Source organism: Lytechinus variegatus, chromosome 14, assembly GCF_018143015.1.
Source record: "Lytechinus variegatus isolate NC3 chromosome 14, Lvar_3.0, whole genome shotgun sequence".
In the NCBI taxonomy this organism is placed as follows: domain Eukaryota; kingdom Metazoa; phylum Echinodermata; class Echinoidea; order Temnopleuroida; family Toxopneustidae; genus Lytechinus; species Lytechinus variegatus.
The window spans coordinates 29,583,359-29,605,067 of record NC_054753.1 but is presented as its reverse complement, the minus strand read 5'-3'; the positions used below and the strand labels follow the sequence as shown (position 1 = coordinate 29,605,067).

The 21,709-nt window shown below is 35.3% G+C and overlaps 1 protein-coding gene and 1 long non-coding RNA gene across 3 annotated transcripts in view; one reads left to right on the top strand and one right to left on the bottom strand.

The window, feature by feature from the left end:
- Window positions 1–21,709, top strand: part of LOC121427646 (dynamin-like 120 kDa protein, mitochondrial) — a 45,624-nt gene that overhangs the window by 5,054 nt on the left and 18,861 nt on the right. The window contains exons 3-13 of one of the 2 annotated variants that reach the window (XM_041624152.1): window positions 888–1,077; window positions 5,284–5,352; window positions 6,881–6,960; window positions 8,859–8,918; window positions 11,364–11,468; window positions 12,766–12,852; window positions 13,540–13,616; window positions 16,631–16,748; window positions 17,870–17,944; window positions 18,992–19,063; window positions 21,351–21,450. In XM_041624152.1, coding sequence (XP_041480086.1) covers window positions 888–1,077; window positions 5,284–5,352; window positions 6,881–6,960; window positions 8,859–8,918; window positions 11,364–11,468; window positions 12,766–12,852; window positions 13,540–13,616; window positions 16,631–16,748; window positions 17,870–17,944; window positions 18,992–19,063; window positions 21,351–21,450 — 1,033 coding nt within the window. The remainder of the gene's footprint in view (window positions 1–887; window positions 1,078–5,283; window positions 5,353–6,880; window positions 6,961–8,858; window positions 8,919–11,363; window positions 11,469–12,765; window positions 12,853–13,539; window positions 13,617–16,630; window positions 16,749–17,869; window positions 17,945–18,991; window positions 19,064–21,350; window positions 21,451–21,709) is intronic. The other variant, XM_041624153.1, reaches the window with a different exon arrangement.
- LOC121427647 lies at window positions 3,718–19,453 on the bottom strand. Its single transcript, XR_005971709.1, has 3 exons — window positions 19,315–19,453; window positions 16,652–16,656; window positions 3,718–3,730 (listed from the first exon to the last, which is right to left on the bottom strand). It is a non-coding gene; the product is annotated as an uncharacterized LOC121427647 (long non-coding RNA).

Here is a 21,709-nt window from a genome sequence, read left to right as displayed (position 1 = left end):
AAATAGTGTTTAGGAAAGTGATGTGATTATTTAGAATTTGTTCTCCCAAGTTGCTGTCGGTTGTAGTCCCAAATTGTAGTCCCATTTAGTAGCACCAGGGGGGTCAGTGCGCATGACAGCCTATAGCAGTCAAGTGGTTAAGATACATGTGCAGTAGTGTTAAAGGCTTTCGTACATTGTATTGACCTTTTCTCTTTTATGTTTTCCATTTTTTCAAGACTATATTTGTTTTTATCTTTCAGTCATAATTTATTGGTAATGGAATATGTTTATTAGTAAAGACACTTTTGATTTCAGAAAGAAATACATGTATAAAAGAAAACGTTAAAGATAAATTCCAGTATTTGTAACGATCTCAAAATTACTTTTTACAGAATCTTATAGAATGACCACCCAAGTGTCTGTTTGTAAAATGAATAAAAAATATGTGCCGAAGGATTCTTGAAGAAATTGTGTAATTGCTGAGAAATAAGCAAAATAAGCGCGGATTCGGTCACTTCCGGCGGGTCTTTATTCCAACAATAATAATACACTGTCCCACGTGTTCCTATCTGTGTTGGTGATCTTCAGTGTGCACATTTTTCAGCGTAGATTTCAAGATTTCACAAAGTTCAGTTTATGTAACTGTACCAGATCTAGACCCTCGATGATATACTGACAATTGAGCCTAGTTTTACAGACTTTCTCATGAAATCAGTGTTTACTGCAACTACTGGAATTTCTCTTTAAAAAGACAACAGGATGTACCACATATATTTCTTGTCAGTTAGAACCAGGCATCTAAAAACAGAGTGGGGACAGATATCTTTGGTGCCCCCCCCCCCCTCATAAAAAATAATTGTTGCCTCCGATTTCAATATTCATTTGTATCTTGTTTCCTTTACAAGACCTACAACAGTTGGAAGGACAGCATCCCAGACCTGAGTTGGATCAACGACTACTTCCCCGACGGATCTCTCATGAGGGACATGTCCAATGAGATGCGTCGATTCACAGCGTACATGAAGCTACCAGAGAAAGGTTGGCTGAAACGCAGAGTGGAGTCCGTTAAAGGACTCATGCCTGAATTGCCTGATGGTAAATGTTTTTAGATTAGTCTTTTTCTTCCTAACCACTCAGGGTGCTACATAACTTTTTAGAAGCAATTGCCCAGTCAATAGTTTTGAATATACTTGCCCCAAAATCTATTTCACTTGCCTGAAAAAATCCTTGAAAAAAAAGTTTTACCTCTTCTGTAGAAAGCTTCGCGGTTTTATAAACCATTGACCTTTTTCTCTTTTATGAACTGATCTAACTTGTTATTACATTTCTTTTTCCAAAGTGATTTATCTTGCCTGTCATGACCAAAATTCAGGTAGGGTCAATATCATATCATATTGACCCTAATTTTGGTCATTCTACTCAGAATTTTGCTTGCCCAATTCGGGCAAGTAGTTTTGGTCTTTACTTCAAAACACTCGCCCGACTCTAACTTTTACTTGCCCTGGGCAATCAGGCAAGTGCTTATGTAGCACCCTGTCACTGCTTTTCATTCTTGGAGGTGGTCTTTCATGGGCGTGCACATTATTTTGCTGTGGATACATAATTACAAATCCAAATAAGCAGCTGAATCCTGAAGATGTGCCAAAAGTTCAAATTTCCTGGTTTCTGGTATTGCCATTCACTACAAATTTCACTTGTATTCTGCTGATCTATCAAGTTTGAACCCCTGCAGAATTTAGTCAAATGTTTGCATCAAGAAATACAAAAAATGCAAGATTAAAAAAAAAACACTCTTTGTATCTTTCCTAAAACCTTGTTAAACCTTTGAAACCCACTTTCAAACTTAGACTTCCTCCAAATTACCATCAATTATATTCACAACTCCTATACCATTAATCTAACAACTTAATTAAAAAACAAAGATTGATATTTTGGCTTTGCTATAATGTGGGGGGGGGATCTAGTGTGATGCTTGCATCCAAAGTGGGGCAAAACAATGGAATCTGTCATTTTGATGTCACAGCATTGGGTTGGAGATATCAAGGAGAATTTGGAGAGAAAAACCCAAAATGAATATTTCAGATTTTTTAAATTTCATATGAACATTTAGGAAATTTAAAAAATCAGGTGGAAAGAGCATACCTGGTTTTTTGTAAATTGCCCTCAAAATATGATTGTCTTGGTATTGACTCCTTGGATGATTTTCTTTTCCAAATTTTCATTTCTCATTTTATTTCTTTTTGCTGAACTATATTCATGTACATGTAGTGTCTGTGAATCATTTGGTGATATCATCTCATGGGATATATATATATGACTTCTTTCTCCTTGTACTTGCATGATTGTCACACGTCTAGTGAATTTGATGTGCATGTTATTTGTATCTGTTAGCTTAGATCTCAATGTAAATGTTAATAACCTGAAGTTCCATGTTCAAAATTCATTCCCAATACACACCTTTCAGTAGCTTGTTGCAGAATCTTTGAAAATAATGATAAATGTTGAGGGATAATTCATCTTTTTGACATACAAACATACACAATTCTGAATAGGTGACGGGACATGTTCATCACTCGCAAACTACTAGCCCCATGTTTATTTGGCATCTTGGATATTACAGTATACCTTATTACACAGTTCCTGTGCTTAATTCATTCATATCTATTGAAAGGAAACCAAAACACCGGGAGAGAAGCAATCTTATTGGAAATAGTAAAATGATAGGATCAGTTTAAAACAAGTTTCATCAAAGTTGGTTATGAAATAAGTAAGTTATGGATGCTTTAAAAGTCTTGTACTTTCTATTGAGATCCTCAAATTGGCCACCACGCTTCAGAATCACAGATTTTGTGGACAACTCTGTACCTGTATTTGTTTCGTACACAAATTTTCAGTTTCTCCCAATATCTTTCAGATTGCATCTTGCCTCCTTCTGAGCTTAACATGTCATGGGAAAATATAATTCATAATAAAATTTGATTGCTTCTCTTCTTGGGTTTGGTTTCCTGTAATGTACCTTTCACTAATAAATTAAGACCATATCCTTGAAATTACCCTTCGATTTTTACCATTAAAGTGTCTTTCATGAATGATCTTTCAAAGTTTCATTAAATTTGTTATCAAATTGTTTTTTTTTCTATGAAAAATCACTACGAGGAAAGATTGAAAAGTACTTTAATTAACCATACACATACTAGTATGTATGGGAAGCACATTTTTACAAAAGAGATATATTTGCTACCATTAACCATATTGTCATTCATGTATCGTGTTGGCCAAATAAAAAATCTAAATCATTGATTATGAAGAAAAATCTAGGAAGGGGAAGATATACAAATGGGCAATTCCAAGCAAAAGTGGACATTTTCCAAAAAAATTATATTGGCTCTATTTCAAATCTGGATCAAATTTTTTTATCAAAACTCATATAGAATTTCATAAATACAAAAGGGGTAAATAATTAGCCACAATTTGTTCTGTTATGCATCTCCTTATAGGAGAATTCAAACCATACAAGAAAATCTATAGGGGAAGGCGGGGTAAGTCGAGCATAGGGGCAAGTTGAGCCACCACCCCCAGGCTAATAATGAATGAGTCAGACATTGTGGTGGTGTTATATATTGATGATCCATTAAATAACGTTTAACCCTACCACTTTGTTTTCAATTTTGAAACAAAAGTAAATTTTTAGAGGGAAAAATACAGATTTTAGCCAAAAAAGTAAAAAAGGGTGTAAAATAGATAAGTGCTTTTTACCCACACACGTCTTTAAATATATTATAGAATATTGTTAGTCCAGGTATGGATTCTCATTCTTGTCATAGTCTTTTACATGATGTATGCATAAGAAATGTGTGGATATGAAAATATCACAATAATTTTGGACTGGGATAATTTAAGCCAAATCAACATGGGGCAAGTTGAGCCATGGTAATACAAACATTTAAAAATGTAAAAAGCCATTGATATGCAGGCAAAAAGGAGCTAGTTCACATGACAGTTCTTTTACTTTTAGAAGATGTCATTATTTATATCGAATTAGCAAGTGAAAATACTTTAAATGAAAAATTGACATCCTTGTTCTTCACATATACATTTTGTGCATAGTTTTTGTGGCTCAACTTACCCCAGACGGTGGCTCAACTTGCCCCACAGATGGGGCAATTTGAGCCATTTGACATCGTTTTTTTCAAAGGTCACGATGACTTTCAGTTTGGGGTGGAAAGTTATAGGTGAAAAACATTTCCCAAGTATCAAATTTAAAGGCAATGTACTTATTTCTACAATAGTACTAGTCATATCAACTCTAACATGCAAAATGCAAAAAGTGTCACAACTTACCCCTCCTTCCCCTACATGGGACTACATAAATTGTTTTTTTACTTTATTTTAATTTAACAGAAAATTGTTGATTTTTTTTGTAAAATTTTATTTTGGGTAATCTGAAGGTCATCATTTTACATCAAAACAAATTTTAAAATATAAATTCATTTTACGCTGCCCGTGAGTGGATATTTCTGATGTCACTCCATAACCGGGTATGGGTTTACGTTTTGAGTCATTATTGAAATAATACACCAATTGTTTTAATGTAATGTAGCATATTACTGCTAGAACAGAATCAAATCAATAAATCAAAATTATGATAGCGATTCAAAATTCACAGAGTTTAAGCAATCAGTTTTCTCCCAAAATATGCATGTCCATTTTGCATCACTCCGTAACCATGTTTATGAATATTCGTATCTCATTATTCAGTAGATCAAAATAACAAATGTTATCATTTTGAAAAGTGGGTTTCATCAACTACTGTCAGGTACCATTTCTTGGCAAATAGCTATTCGAATATGGGTGATATCTTTGTTTGAATGCAAAAAAGTTGTTTCTGAATGTCACTCCGTAACCGTGGAACTGCCCATACATGTATGTTACCAGGTAAATTAAAATAGAAGTCACTATAGACCATTTGTTATGCTCAAAGTTTATTCATCATCAATCTTTTGGGAAGATAACAAAAAATGTCATAGGGAAAATAATATAACATTTTAAGAATGATTCCCATCAATTTTTTTAATTCAAACTGTTGTTGGTTTATTTTCTGACTATCTGGAAGTTTAGAAAGTCACCTTCAAAGGGAGGTTAGGAAAGTAAAGACATACAGGGGGTGTACAAACAAAATGAAGAAATGTTTGAAGAGCTTGGAGAATGTCCTGAATTTAGTGTACCCCTTATCAAAGTATATATTATTTGTTTTTTATTGATATTTTTTGTTTGCTTGTTTGTTTTGATTACTCCCTGCAGGTTCAAATCCCCAAATTCATGTTTTGGGTCAGGGTGGTTCTATACCTGTAACAAACTCTCTATTGGAAGGTGTGTATTGGTGTTATTACTTTATTTCCCTACGTTCTGTGTACAACCCTCCCCCCCCCCCATCCTCCCATGCATGATTGCTTACATGTAGTTTATTTGCACTCACCAGGCATGGTTGCTCTTCATATACTAGCGATATTGTAATGATAACAATAATAGGCATTTGTATAGCGCCATCTATCTAGAAACAATCTACATGTATTCAGAGGCGCATGGTTATTATTATTAGTATTACCCTGGCTTTAGCTTGAGCTGCCTGTCAGCGCTCATGCATTCAAAGAATTAATCCTGCTGGGTACCCATACGACCTCACTTGGGTCGAGTACAGCACAGTGTGGATAAATGAGTTATGAGTTTTCAAGTTTTCTTTCCCTATTCCTCCATCACACATTTGCATATTTGTGGCATATTGTCGCACAATCAATATGCATTCTTCCATACCACACAACATGCTGACATTTAAAAAAAAGTTTGGTCTGACTTGCAGTGGAGTGAGTGGTGATTTCAACAGTTCTGATAGCAGCTAGTGTGGGCCTCCCTTCACTACAGTGTATAATACATTTTTGGCATCTTTTACTGTTAAAGCTATGGATGCCCACAGTTCTTTTACATGTAGGTCAATATGTGACATCATGCTTTCAAAATCTCCATATTATTGTACACATGTAAATCATAAAAATGAAACTGGGGGTTTCTGCCCTGTTATAAAAGTGAAGTTGAATCCTGATGGAGGTTGGGCCTGCATACTGGAATATGCTGGCCTGAGTCTATGGAAAACGTGTGTAATTGTTAGCATAATTAGCAAGTCTCAAATGGGCTTTTAAAGAACTTATAATAGCAATCTTGCTACGGGCACAATATGAGGCTATTTTAGCTTTTACTGTAAACTGAAGATTTCCAGCTGACAAAGTTCCTATTATATTATGATATTTTACTTATTTAGATATTTAAATTTTATATTAAGCGCACTTGATCATATATTAAGAAACTGGGTTCCAGTCAGAATATTCAATGGCTTTAATAAAGATAAATAGAGGGGTCTTTTCTGATAGTGAAATTAGATTAACATAATTCATGAAGTATTGAGTGTTACATACCACTATATTGCTTTATAGATCAGAGGTCTTGTTAAAAAGTCATCCTGAATTTTTAACTGTGATGTACATGTATTTGCTATTATGGATTAATAAAAAAAAACACACCCAGGAAGTAAACATATGAAATTCATGCGGACACTTCCAAGATATCTATGACTGGAAAAACGCAATTTAATTGATATGTTGGACAAAAAAATTTGTTACACATTTAGTGTAGGGATTGAACTTGGGCCGGTGTTTCTGGTCTTTTGTACATTTTCACTATTTTGAAGGAAAATAGTCATAATTTTTTTTCTTTCCGGGATTGTTTTATGACATATAACATACACCTGTAACAATTTGGAACTTACAGTTCATGTATCTTAGGTCAGTTCAGCCTTAACCAATGAATTTGATGTGTTCTCTCTCTATCATTTTACTTCTTTATTTAGGATCAGAAAGTAAGAAGGCTGGTCCTGTTATGGCACTAAAGGCTGAAGATACTCAAGAGACATCGTCAGCCTCTGCACAGGTAGCATTTCATTTGTCTTAGGGCAATTCCATATCAAAATGATCAACCTTTTTGTACGTCCAACCCCCACTTTTCTCAAGTTTTACTTCAGTTGATAAACTGACCAAGTCATTGTCCTTTGAAAACATTACAGACTGTCATAAGAACAAGAAATCAGAGACAGAAAATTTCATGAAGGTCCCACGTATATGGGGGTCGGACCTACATATTTCATGTAGTTGCCCCTTAGTAGAATACTAGTAGGCTTGTTTATATGTGATACATCTTGGAAGATGATGTTTTGTTGTCCATGTCACTGAATAGAAAAGGAAGAATTTATTATAATATCAGTCAAGTAGTCCAAATTATTTTGAATTTAAAATAAAAGACATTGATATGAACATGTCCAGTAAATGCATATTTTTAAAAATTCACATAAAATGCTTCTTCTTTATTTGTTGACCGATTTTGATTTTTTTCTTCCATCTGTAGAGCTTCATGAGGTTCACCAATCTTCTTCACAGAATTTTGAAATTTGGGCTAGAACAATTTATATGCTAATTTATGTGAAATTAATTTATTCATATTTTGAAAAATTCACATAAAATGCTTTTCTTCTTTAATTGTTGAACGATTTTTACCTTTTTTTCTTCTTCCATCTTGTAGAACTTTATGAGGTCCACCAAACTTCTACACAGAATTTTGAAATTTTCAGTAGAAAATTATTTATGCGAAATGTATTCATAAATCACAGAAAATGCCTATTCTTTATTTGTTTACAGATTTTGATATTTTTTCTTCCATCTGGTAGAGCTGCATGAGGTTTACCAAACTTGTACACAAAATTTTGAAATTTTGTCTGGAAATTTATTTATTCTAATTTATGCAAAATTTATTCACGAATCGCAAAAAAAAATTCTTCAGTTGTTGACCAATTTCAATTTTGTTTGCTTTATATGATCGCTCGAGGTGGTGATACAAAATTTCAACATGGAATTTTGAAACTCATTAATTTATTTTGTTGATTGATTTTGGTTATTTTTGTTCCATGTGAGAGCTACATTAGGTTCATCAAGGTTCTACACAGAGTTAAGAAACTTTGACCAGATAATTAGTAATACTTAATTCATATGAAATTTATTCACAGATCACAAAAAAATGCTTCTATGTTATTTCTTCATCAGTTTCAATTCTATATCCTCAATTTATGTCACCAATATAATTCACTACAGTGTCAACTGGGCTGATATTAAACTTGTGTTAAATTTTGTTGCAAGATGTGGGATGAGCTCCACATCATTGATGTGCTAGGTCTTTTTTTTTTTACTGCCCAATAACAAATGGAAGCAGCTTTGTGGAGTAAATTTCTTCCTAACTGAGGAAAATATCTCATTGTTGTAATATGCAAAGTTACATCTGAATGTCTTCAATTTCTTCCTAACTGAGGAAAATATCTCATTGTTGTAATATGCAAAGTTACATCTGAATGTCTTCAATTTCTTCCTAACTGAGGAAAATATCTCATTGTTGTAATATGCAAAGTTACATCTGAATGTCTTAAATTTCTTCCTAACTGAGGAAAATATCTCGTTATTGTAATTTGCAAAGTTACATCTGAATGTCTTAAATTTCTTCCTAACTGAGGAAAATATCTCGTTGTAATATGCAAAGTTACATCTGAATGTCTTCAATTTCTTCCTAACTGAGGAAAATATCTCATTGTTGTAATATGCAAAGTTACATCTGAATGTCTTTTTTCATAAATGATCTGCCATGTGACTCGCACTCATAGCATCATGAAACGGGTCCCAGATGTTCATTGTGGGTTTCCCCCCTGCCTTGGGTGCCTGATCCTCTGAGCAGAAATCTGGCAGTGAAACCCTCAAAAATCTTTAATTTCCTGTTTTTGTCTGTTACAGGAAAGTCAGAAGGAAAGGGATGAACTTGAGAAAATCAAAGAAGAATTCTTAGAAGCACAGGTAATGATTACATCATATTGGAGTTTTAAAGACAGGCCGGCGGTTAGAATATAATTCAAAGTGACAGAATTAATGTCATTTATTTTGTGATACCAGGTCCTGTGAATTATTAGTTTTAAATTTATTTCTGAATTGTCTTTATTAATGATTACATTTTATTATCCTATAATGCTCTTTCATAACATGTGCAATGTACATGTAGTAGACATTGAGTCCTTTCATGAGTACTTATTTTTAATTTATTTTTGTTATTTCTTTTGTCAAGTGGCAAAATGATACATTTATTCTTCATATATTTAAAACGGAAATATTTGATTTGAAATTCAAGTTCATTATCCTGAATCTACTACTCATGCCATTTAGTAATGTTTTAAGTTAATATTATGACTTACAACCCCCTCCCCCAGGTAACTTTAACAATTTCAAAAAGTATTATGGATTATCTACAGTGCGTCCAAAAAAAAACTATGCACTTTTGAAATGGCTGCCAAATAAAAAATGTTGCACTTTGGGGGGAAAGACTTGTAGATATGGAAAGCCAATAAAGTCAACTTTCAATTGACACCAAAAGTATTCATGCTTGAGCGAGCACTACCCACTAAAACAAAGGGTATAAAAATTAGGGTGGGCTGGAATTAGCTTTCCAATTTCTTTCAGGTTTTTATGTTTGGTACTTGCAAAGTCGAGGAATATTTGGTGAATTAAAGATCAGATGTGATCAGTTTGTTGTTTGTGAAAATTTAATGCGTTATTAAATTGAAATTTAATGCATGAGTGATCATGAATTGTAATTTTTAGTGCATAATTTTGTCTTTATCATGTGGATCTCAACAATGTGTTCATGACACTCAGGAGACGAGCGGTTAATATGACTTAGGTAGGTGAAGTACGTTGATGGGATAAAGGTCAACATAACATTTAGTAACCCATCCCTCCATCTTTATACCCCCCCCCCCACTTCTCTCCTCATGAGAGACTATGCTTGGCTAGGCTGGGCAGGAATTAGCCTTACAATTTTTTTTTGAGAGGTTAGTCCTTTAAAACTTACAAAGCTTATGCTATTTATGAGTGAGATAAGTTATGGTTTCTTAGGCAAATTTCAAGAGTTACTAATTTGAAATGTAATGCATGAGTGAACAGGAATTTTAATTTTAGTGTAGCATATTCATCTTGTGGACATTAGAAGTGTGTTCATGAGAGTCAGAGTAATGTGATGGTACCCGTTACAAGCAAGAGGGCGAGATATGCTAAGACTTGGTTAAAACTGGGCATTCGTCTTCGTTTTGTCCATTTACAAATTAAAAGTCATATGTACCTCCCCTCTCCACCTCCATTTCCCAGCCCCCCCCCCCTCTCTCTCTCACTTCCTGGATTGTAGCCTATAAACTCAGTTTTTTTTATTGAATGATTACCAACTGCCAAGTGACCGGTGGCTGATGGTCATTTTTTTTTTATTGGATGATTACCAAGAAATTTTATGATTATGGTGATTAATGAAGTAATTTAATGAAAAATGAATGTTTGATTGATCACATTACACATTGAATGAGTTGATTTACTGATAAATTGTTGATTGAATGATTGATTGAGGAAAAAGTTGATGCCCCAATACAGAATTAATCATTAAATCAACATTCTGCTCTGAACATCACGCGTACATGACAATAGCCATCAGTCTCTTAACAGGAGGGGAGGGCGGAAAAGGCTGAATGTTCCGTTGGCCCTTTTTCCATCAACCTTCTTCTCCCACTTAAGTCCTATCTCACCCCCTATTCTCCCGACTCCCATGAACACATTGCTGAGATCCACATGATAAAGTTGAAATGATGCCCCAAAAGAGTTCCAAATGATAAAGTCGAAATGCTGCCCAAAAGTGTAATTTATGTTCAATCATGCTTTAAATTCAATTTAATAATTTAAAAAATTTGCTTAAGCAACCAAGACTGGTCACGGTTGATCATTAATTCATCACAACGCCCTTAACTTTGCAAGTTCGAAAGGATTTGCCTCTCAAAAACCGACATAAATTGGAAGGCTAATTCCAGCCCACCCTAATTTTCATACCCTTTGTTTCAGTGGGCAGTGCTCGCTCAAGCATGAATAGTTTTCCAACTTTTTGGTGTCTTTTGAAAGTTGACTTTATTGGCTTTCCATATATGTAAGTCTTTATCCCCAAAGTGCTACATTTTTTATTTGGCAGCCATTTCAAAAGTGTATAGTTTTTTTGGGGGGACGCACTGTATATATTCTGTCTATTTTGATATTTTGTGAGAAAATGTTTTTCTTTCTGAAAATATTTTTGTTTGCCTGAAAAATTGGATTTGGTTATGATCAAGCATTATCATGTCATTTCACCTCCTTTTGTAATATCGTCTGATCCATCTATGCAATGTCATGTGACCTACAAGTCTGTGAAATTTCATGTGACCTATGTTTATATTACAGCTAAGATACCAGAGAGAGATTGACAGACTGGAGAAGGAGAATAAAAGACTCAAGAAATCACTGCTGAGCAAAGGAGATAAGAATGCCTTAGGAAGGAAAGAGAAGGTAATATCTTATTTGAAAGGGGAATGAAACCTTTGGAACAAATAGACTTGTGAAGAAACAGAAAAATCAAAGAAAATAAGAATAAAGAAAGTTTGAGAAAAATCGGACAAATAATGAGAAAGTTATGAGCATTTGAATATTGCAATCACTAATGCTATGGAGATCCTCCCAGTGGCAATGCGACAAGGATGTGTGATGTCACTGATGAACAACTTTCCCTTTGGTGGACTATAAAATGCCCTCAAAATGTATCTTTTTGCTTTTTCTAATGATGATACAAACTCTTTATCCATGATGTATTCTTAAAAAATATGTAATACACACCCTCATGTAGAAAGAACACATGATCTATGGATAGATGTGATAAAAGAGGCAATTCAAGTGAAATATATACTATTGTAATGGGGAGAGTTGTTCACAAGTGACATCACACATCTTTGTCGCATTGCCAATTTGCTATTTCCATAGCATTAGTGATCGCAATATATCGCAATTATTCTCCTTTAAGTATATGATTGGTTCATCATCATTCATAGGGGCCTAAAATATACATGTACACATAACTGATGACATCAGTGGGCTGATAAAAATCGAGGATAGGTCAGAAAAAAAAAAACATATTTTATGGTTATGGTGACAGTTATCATATTGTATGAAAACAGTCTTGATTCTCCCTTTAGAGAACACTTCCTGTGCAAAAAAAAAGGTTGCCACTTTTGTCATACCTCTAAAATATAGAGGTTTTAACAGATATCTCCTACACGAGAGTTCTGTAACAAAAGTTTGCAATCAGTAAATGGCAATGTGCAATCAAGATTATTGTTACATGTAAATGTTCAAGACACTAAGCCAATCAGAATAGTTCTTTAAAGGGGAAGTTTACCCTGACAAAAAGTTTATTGTAAAAGATGTCACAAATCTGAAATTTAAACTTCTAATATCTTTCGTAATATTAAATGGATTTTCCTCAAACTTTCACCAATATTTCTTATCCTGCTATTTTTACTACAAACATTTCTTCAGGATGGACTTCCCCTTTGATATTTGCAATCCAAACACAAACCTTCGTATTATACATGTAGGTCCCTGTGCATCTTCCTTTTGTTTTTTTTTTCAGTCAATGCAAGATTTCCAAATCATTCTTCCATAAAATATGTATGACTCTAAGAAGCTTATCTACACATGAGTGGTAGCTCTTCCTTTTTATATCCTTCAACCAGGGCCATGGCATCCATTTTGAAGCAAACACCTTGAATATGTATTGTTAAAATGTTTAATTTTATTGTTTTGTATGCAGAAATCACTGATTGATATGTACTCTGAGGTGCTGGATGAGCTCTCTGACTTTGATACCTCATACAAGATGCAGGATCATCTACCAAGGGTAAATAGAAACTATTATGATGAAGATGGTGGTGGTAGTGGTGGTGCTGCTGCTGATGATGATGATTTTGGTTGTGATGATGGTGATGATGATGTTGGTGATGATAATGGGGATGATGATGATGATAAGGAGTAGTGATGATGATGGTGATGATGATGGTGATGATGATGATGACAATGATATTGAAGTTGATGATGATAAATGATAAAGCCATAATTTATTGTTCGAAATAGACATGAAATGCAATACTCTGAAAATTTGCTTTGCCCAATTGATCGTGGGCCTGGCGGCCACTGTGCAGCGCCAGATCGACGAGGCTCTGTTCCTTTAATCGTTGAACGCCAAACAGGGTAGCAGCAACTCCCATCTTTTTACGTCTTTTGGTCTGACGCGGCCGGGGTTTGAACCCCCGACCTCCGGTTGTAAGACGGATGCTCTACCAACTGAGCCAACACACCGGATGATAAAGATGTCAGTGATTATGATTGTATACTTAGGATAGAGATGATAATGGTGGTGTTGATTCAAATGGTTAGAATAAAATTATGAGGATGGGGAAAGAGAGAGAAAGAAAATGATAAAAATGCAATTTGTTATGATTTGTGTAATTGATTACTTTTAGAAATATATTGTTATTGAGCACAGTTTTTATGCTTTAAAAAAAACTGTAATCTCATATTATTACAGGTTGTAGTTGTAGGAGACCAGAGTGCCGGTAAAACCAGTGTTCTTGAGATGATTGCTCAGGCTAGAATATTTCCCAGGTAAGTAGGCTCTATTTGCTGCTACCTTACATTCACATCCTTCCTTTCTTAGTAGAGCTAATTATCGGGTTCCAACTTCCAGGACGTTCGCTCCTGTAACAGTTGCTCTGACTGAAAATGTGCACATTAAGCCAAATATTATTCAGAGTTTCATACCTTACCCCAACCTCATTCCCAATCCGTATATGGACAAGATCTTAAGGGATGGATGTTCAGTTGATCCCTCCCCCTTTCCTTGTAAAGACCTACATGTATTAGAAAAGGTCAGTTGCAGCTTGATTGGATGAATATGTATTTGTCACATGGATATACTCAAATAAAACTCACATCAAACTTGTGCCATTCAGTGTGATATTATTTACAATTTATTTCAGTTAATTTTGTTTGATTTCCAATTAGAAATAAAAATGGTTTCTCACTGATAAAATTCAGGACAAACAAAAAAATACAATGTAGATTCTCAAAAAAAAAGATCACTTATTTCCACTTCAAATTTACCTTGTCTCGAGACACCCAAAACTGATAAATATTTCTACAACTGAATATACCTTTGATCGATCTGTTTCAACGTTTCATTTGTCTATCTTCAACATACCGTCAAAATAATTGTTTTGTTTTTCAATATCACCACTCACTCTAACTATGAAGGATCCTGTACTGATCCACTCACAATAACCTGAATCACGTTCAAATATAATATAACCAATATAACACTCAAACTTCTCAACCCTTTGTTCTAATCACATGTCAATATTAAACATTTCATTTGCAAACACTGCGAACTCCATGCAGTTTACCATTTGACCAAGAACATCATAAATTCATATCTTAACTTCACTGTTATCATCAGAGTTTTCGTTTTTTTTTTTAAAACTGTCTTCTTTTCCTCTTAAGCATCGTTTGTCTCATCTCAACACTAACATCAACTGTGAGGATCCTGTATTGATCCATCCACGAACACAAGTATTTATATTCAACATCAGTCAAGGACTGAGATAAAGTAAAAAGCAACATATGTTGAAAGTTCCCCTATAAAATCAAGTTTCTAAATAACTGAACAATTAATGTCCATCAGATTATCATTCTCATTAGTGTTCATAGTTCTATTAATCATTCCTGCTTCAGTTCGACAAACGACCATGTGTATACGTCACCAAAATCAATGGTATCTCTTGTTCGTTTACTCTCGGTGAATCTCGGGGAATCTCGTTGTCCTTCGCGACTTTCGGAAATGCTCGGCTTCAATGACTAGAGGTCGTCAGGGAATTATGTCCCACCTTGGCACCATCTAAAATTTAAATAAACCAAAACCTTTTCTACAATATATCCTAAAACAAATATTTCTTCTCTTATTTGTAAATAACATTTATAAATCCAATTCAAACTTGTCTGACTTTCATACATTTATTTATCTCAATTTTTTCAAAACATTTGATTATTAACTAGTATAAGCTTCAACTTCAAATGTAACTATTCAACAACGTTAAAGTCTCTATAAACCCAAGAAAATGTATATTGATTTTTACAAAACTATCACAATAAATCACATCTTATTTCACATTATATTATACTGGTTATTTTTCTTCCTTTCTTTTTGTATACCAAAATTTAAGGATGGAAAAGTCATTTACACTCACCGATGACTTTCAGCAAAACAGGCTCAAAAATGATTTAAATACTGCTTTTTGACCTCATGCAGGTAATAATGATTAGCAGCTCACAAACTGGAAAATAAGGCTGCTCCAAAAGAAAATAAGCCTGGAGATATGCCTTCAGAATTTTAAGGAAAAATTGTAATTTCTCTACTGGCTTCCAAACTGCACATAAGCTGTGTGCTCACCGAAGTTAAAATGGTGTCTGCCAAAACCTAATGGAAAACTACTGCACACACACACCCTTGCCCTAAACTATCCCAAGCAGCTGGTCAAAATAGAATGGATCCCTGCCTGGGACAAAAGGGACCTATCCAAGCACGGCATGGAAAAATCCACTGCCCTGGACAAAAGTAACTATTTCAGTTAGCTATGATCATCGATGGCAACCTAAATTAAAGAAGCTCTGCTCAGTGAAGAATAAAATCAAATTCCTGTCTCTATGCAACCTTGCTAGAGTACAAGATAAGGTTAAATGGTTTTGCTAAAAAAAAAGGACAAATAAAGAAATAAAATAAAATGTATTTTCAATGTGACAGTATTAATTGATGCCCAGTTGACGTATGTTCAGAGTTAGAGGAAATTAATTTTAAAGAGAATCAAATGAGCCACCAAAAGAACACAAAGGCCTGTATTCTCAAAAGTGGTTTTCATTGTACCATGGTACAAAACCCATGGTTTATGCAGAATTCATGTATTAGCGTGCATCAATTAGGCACCCTTTACCAAAAGCATGCAATTATAATTTGACTCCTTTCAGTGTAGGCCTATGTGATGAAAGAAGTGTAATCATGTACAAAAATCTGCATAGTTCATGGCTTTGTATCATGGTACAATGAAACCTCTTTCGAGAATACAAAGAAGATAACTAATAAGCCAGTTTGTAGTTCCTTTCTGCTCATGATCAAAAGATTCTACGCATGATCAGAGGAAGTTCATTTGTACTAAAGGGACATGTTGGTTTAAAATCTAATGAGATAAGCACCAACTTTGATGTCTTGATTATTCATATATTCTTTCGAATTGCGGTTTTCATTTACATCCACAAAAAACAACAATGTGTCCACGAACGACTGGTATTTCACAGTTTGCCAAGTACTGTACATTGTGCAACATCTTATGATATGCATTGAAAGTAGGAGTGCATGAAATACCTTCATAAAGTGTTCTTTCGCATGCTATTCTAGTCACCTGGTCTATTCAATTTCTTCATCCTGCTATGTAAGGCAAGCTTACGTAATATCTTGCTTTGAAATCTGCCTATCAAAATGAAAGAAATGAAAGGTCATTTGACCAAAATTGTCCATGAAGTAACTACGAACTGGTACTAATTGACCATTTCTGATTTTTTTTTGTAAATAGGGGAGCCGGTCAGATGATGACTAGATCTCCTGTGAAGGTGACATTGAGTGAAGGTCCTAATCACATAGCACAGTTCAAGGACAGCGGAAAGGAATTTGACCTTACCAAGGAATCAGAGGTACATATGATAATAATGATATAGGTATATTTACCCAGGAAGCCACTTTAGTTTCAAAAACTGTTCTCACAGTGGGCCCTGCTATTATTATTACCCCAGCTTTAGCTGGGCTGCCTTGGCGCTCAAAGCATTCAAGGAATTTCTTCCTACCGGGTACCCATTCACCTCACCTTGGTTGAGTGCAGCACAGTGTGGATGAATTTCTTGCTGAAGGAAATTACGCCATGGCTGGGATATGAACCCACGACTCTCTGTTTCAAAGTTAGAAGACTAATCCACTGGGCCAAAACGCTCCACATGTATATTGCCAGTCTGAATCAAATTTGTCACCAAATCTCATTGATAAATGATCTTTTCTTATCATTACATAAATCATAGTACTTGGCTATTGGAGCTATGTCAGGTTCTTATCAATACATATTCCAAGAAATTATGTTGATTCAACAATCACGAATGCAGTATATATATCTGGTATTTTGAAGTTCTTATGGAAGGTGGTGGAAGAAAATATTTGCAATTAATTCACAATTTTCTTTTGCAACTTTACAATCAATTGTAGCTGTTGCACATCAGTTGACGCCCCCCACTGCGAAAAGCAGATCAGCATTCAATTAAAAATTTGCAGTTAATTGCTAGACATATGATTGGCTTGGGTGACCTCAATCAGATTTGTAATTTATCATATCGTCGCATGCACCACGAACCGTCCTCTCTGCGCACTTCGATGCGAAAGTTAGTTTTGCAGAAAACTCATTTAAAGAAAAGCTATTTGAAAACCAGCAATAAGTGCACCTACAAGAAGAGCAAATTATTTACCGGTGTCTTCATTCGATAGTTCAGGTTCCAAAGATTCATCCCGTATCTTTATATTTTCTTGAAGTGACTTATTTACGCCACAGTGGGCATCGTAACAGAGAGGACGGTTCGTGGTGAAATCGCGAGGTGCGATAGCGCACTGTATCTATCTGGAGAGGACGGTTCGTGGTGCGTGCGACGATATGTTTCATTCTGAACAAGACTAGAACTTTTTAGATTTAGATAATTAATTCATAAATATTTTTCCATGTAGTCTCTCCAGCAGCTCTGACTGATATATATTTTTCTCTGTGTGTCTGTTGCAGCTAAAATCTCTAAGGCAGGAGATAGAAGCTAGGATGAAAAACAGTGTTCAGGACGGACAGACCATAAGCACTGAGGTGAGGCAGTTTGTTTTTATCATTCCTGCATTGCAGTAGCGAGACTTGTAGGTGCCGCTTTTCTGACGACAGTGCCGTCATTAATGAAATCTTAACCAAAGTTATAGAAACATCATCATACCTTAAAGTATATTGACCTGTTTCATGAAATATGGACGTCGAGATAATTAAACGTCTCTGGTCATCTGGCGTTTCAGGTTACTGGGCCTAGGTCATAGGTTATTTCAGATCAATTAAAGTGATCATTTCACTTTGTTCTGATTTAACAAAAATCTCATTTTGGTTCTTAAAAATTGGCTAAACATTAGGCTTATAGTGTAAAAATACCATCCCAAAAGTTTCAAAGTATTATATCTACAGGATCAATTTTAAAACCTTGGAGATGTAAACCAAAGTTTGAAAATAATTGGGAGTTGGTTTCAATGTGTATAGAGCGAATCTGTGCAACACAACACATTAACTCTAGTACACAGCATGACCTACATACAGTGTGTACAAGGTATGTACAGTGCAGCTAATAATAGCGTGTGTATGGGAGATACACACAGCAGAAGGCAGTCAACATAGCCAACAGACTTTTTGAATTGGAGAAAACTGGTCATAAGCTGGAACCCATCTACTAGACGGTTCTCGAAATCAAGCTAATAAATTGCTACCTGTAACTAGTTTTTCATCCTATATTGTGGTCTGTTTCAGGGTTTTTTGAGGACAAATACAGGCACTCATACACATGTTTCGTCTCAGTTTGAGAATTTTTTTAATCAGCTGGTCACAAAGCTGAACGATACCTTTAATCAATTAACAATAAAAAAATTGATTTAGACAGTGCACAAGATGAATGATTTTAGTGACAAGGCCCAATGCACCAAATAACTAAAGGAACGATCTTATCTCTTTAGGCATGTTACCTAGGTTGGCATGTTGCTAATGCAGTATATGACATGCATAAGTGGGAGGAAGGGCTTGAGGGGAAACATTATACTTCTAGTGATTGGTGGAGAAATTTCCATTTTGAATGAATCGACTTGTTTTTCAAATAATTCATAGGTGATATCACTGAGTGTGCGAGGGCCGGGTATACAGCGGATGGTTCTTGTTGATTTACCAGGGATGATCAGCGTGAGTATGAATAATCCTAAATACTAAATCCTTCTCCTTGTATTCCATGCAATTAACGGCTCTGCTCCACAGTACAATATTAATCTATTCAGCAAATACACTCCAGTCAGGTCCCTACGTTCATCAAACTCTGGTTCCCTAGTTATTCCTAAATCCGTTAAGACATGGGGGACTCGGGCTTTTGCGCATGCTGGCCCTGTTCTATGGAATGGTCTTCCCCTGACAATGCGTGAATGCATGTCCATCGATACTTTTAAACGTTACCATAAGACTCGTCTATTCAATGCCTCTTACTCTTAATTGTTCCTGGATCTATTACTATTATATTTGTACCTGTTCTCTTTCGTTCTTTCTTTCTTCTTTCACTGCGCCTTGGGCATTCTGCCGAGTGGATTTGGCGCATTACAAATTACATATGTTATTATTATTACTCTGAAGTCCTTGTCATAGGCCCCTATTCTGGAGTCGGGTTTAACTTAAACTCAGGTTTAAAGTTTTGGTTTAAGAAGGATATCCAATTGTTACATAAATCACTAACAGTAGAGATATCGTATTTCAGCTCATTTGGCTCTCAAATCATTCATAATTGTTTAGGAAGTATAAACATATGATTGTCTTCACCATCGATGAATCAGGAAAAGCACAGTAAACATCAGAAACATACAACTTGATAAAAATTTTGACACTTTTGGCTTACCATAATTTTAGCATAAAGTTAGACCATGGTCTAAGTTATACCTGACTTCAGAATACGGGCCATAGTGTTGATGATGATGATTGTAATGATTATCATTCAGACCTTCATTTTTGAGAAGCGCGATCGCGCTGGTGCTCCTAAAAAAATGAGAACAAAAATTTGGGTTCCTTAAAAAAAGTTACTAAAATTTCACATTTTGCATCTTTAAATCCATGAAATGGCCATCTATTTTCCATGATTCCTTGAAATTATTTTGATTTAGTTGAAAACTATCAGAAAAATGAAGAATATTCACCTCTTTCATGACTCTGATTTGAACTTACACTCGGTAAATATTGTAGTCCCACATGTAGACTTCCATGGTGTTGCCAGATAGGGTTAGATTTCTTGTTTTAATGAGCAGATTAGCAATCACTTATTTGCAATTATCTGCAAGACATATGATTGCTTTAGGGACCAAAAAAAGAATTGCAATTGATCGCAAGTTTCTTGCAACACCCCATAGTCCCGGACATGCTGAATAGCTGGTTTGTCTACCTGGCAGCTCTGGTGATGTAACAGCACAGACACCGATGAGATCTTGAATTTTGTCTAGAATGGGGCACGGATCATCTGGAACAAGATTACAGAGATTTGTCCTTCAAATTTATTGAAGAAATATAAAATAAAACTACCGGGTGCTTCTTTTGAAGACAATTGAAGGAAATACATGTATTCATTCTGTTAGACTGGCAGTGTTAATTACAAGTTTTTGATTGTCTGTGACTGCAACGTATTCCTAGTTCAACGGAAGTGGTGACACCGCTCGTTCAGTATCACGTTCGTACATTGATGAAAACAGTTTCGATTTAAGTCGACGTACCACGCCACAGCATATACCAGCGTGATAGCGAGCGTGCTGTGGGCCGATGCTCGGCCTGAGAATCAGGTGTAGCATCACGCTACATACCAGTAGGGCGACTGTGGGTGCAACATTTGCACTCATGCGCAAAAAGCCAAAAAAAACACGTTTGTTTGGAAATAGAACATCAATTACCTATCGGATATGTAGTGTCTGAAAACAGGACACACTAAATGTAATGGAAAAGCTGGTAACAAGCAATAATTTACAGTTTACCAGCCCTGCTGAATCAACGAAACTCGAATGTTGATGCAGCTTCATTCATTTTTGCCAAGCTTGGATGACGTCATCATGTACGAACTAGCACTCGTTCGAGCACTATGACACCTAACGTCAAAACCCTCAAATACGAATCACAGATTTGGGCAGTGAACGAGAAGGCTCGTCAAAGGTTACTTCGTGCATGCGCAGCGCTCCCAAAATTCTGTAATCTTGTACGTCCACATGGAACGTCACAGAAAACGAAAGGTCTCTAATCTTAAGTACTTGCCAATTCAGTCTTGGATTAATAATTCCCCACTGTACTTTCTCAAAGTGATGGTTTATAGGAGAATGAATGGCTGTAGGGTTAGACTAGTGATAATCAGTATGAATAGGAGCAAACCTTAGCTTTGAATGATAAGTCATATGAACTTTATAGACTTAATATTTAGCCCATTTCTAATTGTTTTTCCTCTTATTTTGAACAGACTGTAACAACTGGGATGGCTGCAGACACAAAGTCCTCCATACAAAAGATGATCAACAGTTACATGGGCAACCCCAATGCTATCATTCTATGTATACAAGGTCAGTCATACTCTTGTTTTCTTAGGACCCCCTTATCCAATCTATAGAAACTTTGTTGCATCAACTTTTTCTTGCTTTTACAAAGTGCTTCACAATTTCCTCCTCTAGAAAAACATGTTGACCACTCAACATCAGTATTTCAAAGGAAATTATCAGAAAATTCTGTGCCCATTGCATGAATGTGACTTATAGTTATTTTACTTTTCCCACTGCACTATTCGAATAAGAGTAGGGGGAAACCCCAATCTAGTGGTCCACC